This window comes from Lipotes vexillifer, unplaced genomic scaffold, assembly GCF_000442215.2.
Source record: "Lipotes vexillifer unplaced genomic scaffold, Lipotes_vexillifer_v1.1 scaffold863, whole genome shotgun sequence".
NCBI classification, from domain to species: Eukaryota; Metazoa; Chordata; class Mammalia; order Artiodactyla; family Lipotidae; genus Lipotes; species Lipotes vexillifer.
Genome location: NW_006788168.1, coordinates 2,791,043 through 2,794,336, shown reverse-complemented (window position 1 = coordinate 2,794,336; position 3,294 = coordinate 2,791,043). Strand labels below are relative to the sequence as shown.

General features: G+C 53.3%; 1 protein-coding gene across 1 annotated transcript in view; it reads left to right on the top strand.

Annotated features, from left to right (window-relative positions):
* Positions 1-761: 761 nt before the first annotated feature.
* The window catches only part of JARID2 (jumonji and AT-rich interaction domain containing 2), a 242,756-nt gene continuing 240,223 nt past the window's right edge, over positions 762-3,294 (top strand). Inside the window, 1 exon segment of the mRNA XM_007461270.1 lies at positions 762-1,365. Within this exon segment, the coding sequence (XP_007461332.1) occupies positions 1,321-1,365 (45 nt within the window). The 5' untranslated portion in view covers positions 762-1,320.

Sequence of the window (3,294 nt, the reverse complement as noted above, 5' to 3'; positions counted from 1 at the left end):
CGGGGGGGGGGCCGGCCGCCGCGGGGGGGGGAGGGGGGCCGCGGCCGGGGGCCAGGGGGCGGGCCGGCGTGGGGAGTTCCTTGCTCGCGGACCACACGCTCTGCGGGCCAATCCCGAGCCAGCCTCTCTCAGTGTCACACGCGGGACACGTCCAGGCGTTTGTTGGCAGGGCCGGCGAGGGGGAGGGGGCGGGGAGGAGGGAGGGGAGTTGAGTGACAGGCTTGCGGGGCAGGCTGGGAATTGTAGTTCCCAGCTCCCGTGGCCATAGCCATTTTGTAGTCGGGGGACTACAACTTCCAGAAGATCAAGGGGACCATTCTAAGGTGCCCCGGGAATAGGCGGCTCTCCCCGGGGCCGGCCGTCCTGGGGCACTGGCACCCAGCAGCCCGGCTGCAGGTAGACACGAGGCGTGGCGGGGGCTAGCGTGTGGCGGCTGTGGGGTGAGCGGCAAGCTGGGGAAAGGGGGTGAGGTGGAGCGACCGAGCGTGCCATGCATTGAGCTAGGGAGCCTCTCTCAATTCCACTCTTAGGCTCGGCGTGGGAGCGATGTCTGAGGGGTAGCCCGGGAAGGGTTCGTCGAGGCCTCTCGGGTGTCTCGTCGACGGGGCTGCGGGGGTCCTCTGGGCTCGGCCAGGGGCGGTCGGCACCGGAGGAGGCGGGCGCTTGGTGGCCCAGCTGTGGGAGTTTTCGGCTAGCGTCCGGCGGGGAATTATCCGAGGAGCCCTAACTTGTATAAAAGCAGAGTCCATTTAAAGTTGGGCTGGATAGCCTCTCTCTCATTGGTTAGGGGGCTTGGAAAAAAGAGACTCGGCGAGCCCTCGCTGTGGTGCTGCCGCCGCCGCCGCCGCCGCTGGAGTTGACTCTTCTGCTCGCACTGCTGCTGCAGCACAAACGTGACTTCCAACATTTTTTATTTATCTTCCCTTTTTCTTTTCCAAGATGTAACTACGGATCAGACACTAAGGACCTTCACGTTTCGCTGATGTAGTTTTTGGAGGAAAAAGGGGGGGGAGTGAAGGGCGTCGGTTTTTTTTTTGTGTGTGTGTGTGTTTCGGGGGAAATTTTCCATTATGAGTGTTTTACTAAAGTGAAATTTTTTTTTGTTTGCTTCGTCTTTGGCTTTTTTTTTTTCCTTCCCAATTTCGGATTTATTTCAAGGCGAATCGGGCTTTGGGGGAAGAGGAAGAAAAGTCGGATTCCAAGATCAACCACCACCAACAACAACAATAAAAACCACCAGGATATTTTTTTGCAAATTTCTGACGGCTTTAAATTCATGAAGCAATTGTCCCCTTTTGCAATCAGCATTTGGATCTCAGAATGAGCAAGGAAAGACCCAAGAGGAATATCATTCAGAAGAAATACGTAAGTGCTCCTAACAACACATCCTTTGACTTGTAGTTTTAAGCAATGGCTGTGAATGTCAAGTTTATAGATAATTCTGCAGCTGAAGGGTTTTAAACACAGCGTCCGATAAGGCTGTTTCTTTCTTTTCTGAAAGAAGGCTTTTTCAGGCAAAGTCGTGTCTGCCTAGTTTGGATGAAAAAACAGATTGGTGTAGCGATACCTCCAGTGAATAAATTGACCTCGAATGACACAACCATAATCTAGTTTTAGATGAAAGGCAGGGGATTTTGGTGGAGCCTGGGTGGGGGTGTAAGGGGCTGCGGTAATGTGACTAAACTGCATTCTCGGGCGGATTTGGCCCCTATTGCACTTTGCATGCAAATGAGCCTGTGTTATTATTATTAATGTTATTTGGGAAATCGTGTAACACATGTGTGTTGGAAGCCCTTTAAGTTGCAATCGAGGGTCCGATTATGGCGATCTTGTTTCTTGCACTGGCACATCAAATTTAATGTATGTGGTCGTTTTGGCTTATTTGGTTCGCAACATAAACCAATTGGGAATCGCGTTACAGCGAATGCATTTGTTGGGATTGACTTTAATAATGGGACTAGTTTTGTTTAAAAATTCATGGTTTCCAGTTTTAGGGGGAAAAAGACATACAATATAGCTAATGTTTTTAAGAAGGCATGTGAATGCATATGTAAGTGACTACAAATAATTACTCCCAGTTAACTGGCCTTCTGAAATTGGGTGATTATTCAGAGATTTAACTGGTGTGGAATAGTTAAATTTGTTTTGTGCATAGTACAGCTACGTTTTGATTGGCATGGGGAGTGTTTTTGTTTTGTGTGCGGTGGCTTTTTTTTTTTTAAGTTTGGGGGGAGGGAGGGGAGAGGGGGTCCGAGGATTAACCAAATATGCACTCGAGTGATCGGTGATTAGCTGCATGCTTTAAATCAAAGAATCCATTAAAAAAAAAAGGCCAAATGAACACACATTAGGAATAATGCAGCGTTATAAGAAAGTTTTATTTAACTCGGGTCGACAAATTGGTCTTAATATTTTCCCTTTTTGAGCAGTGTGATGTGTGTAATGGGAGATGACCTTCGGGGCACTGGTTTTGTAAAAAATAGATTTAATGGAAAAGCTGAATATCTCTTCTTGAGGGCTGATCCTAATCTAGACACGTAAACTTCAACTATGAAAGAAATGCAAGGTTAAATAATTAAGCCTAACTTAAAAAGCTGTTCCCTAAAGAATTTAAGAATTAAAATACATCCGCATTGCAGAGGACTGGGGAGAATGCAAAGGACTAGTTTAAACTCGGGCAGTAGAAACTGCAGGGAGACAACCTTGTCTGCGAGCGTGGACGCCTTCCCGGGGCACATCCGATCCGGGTGCAGCCACAAAGCAAAAGGGGTAGAACTTGGACCAGAGCCACCCCCACCCCCGCCCCAGTCATCGCGAAGTTGGGGAGCGGCGTGGGGTGGGATGTTTTGTTGCCGGTGGTCAGCGGATTGTGTCGAGTCCTGGCGTCCGGCCGCCTGCCCGTGGCTGGCGGCGGCCGCGGGAGGCAGAGCACGAGTTAACGCTCGGGGAGCGGAGCCCGTGTTCCCGATGTGCTCTAGCCGGCTGCGAAGGGGAGGGCGCTCGGGGGTCGCGGCGGGCTGGGCCGGGGCCCGGAATACGCGCGCGGCCTGTAGGGGGCGGGCTGCAGGCTCTGGGCTCCGGGCTCCGGGCTGCGTGCTCCGGGCGGGCGGCGCTGGCCGGCGGGCAGGCGGATGGGTGGGTGGGGCGCGGGGGAGGTGCGGCCGGTCGGCCTGGGGAGGGGGCGGGTGCGGCGCGCGGTGCGGGGGCGTGGCGGGGGGGGGGGGGGGCGGCCCCCCCCCCTGCCGATGCAGGGGACACGGGTTCGTGCCCCGGTCTGGGAGGATCCCACATGCC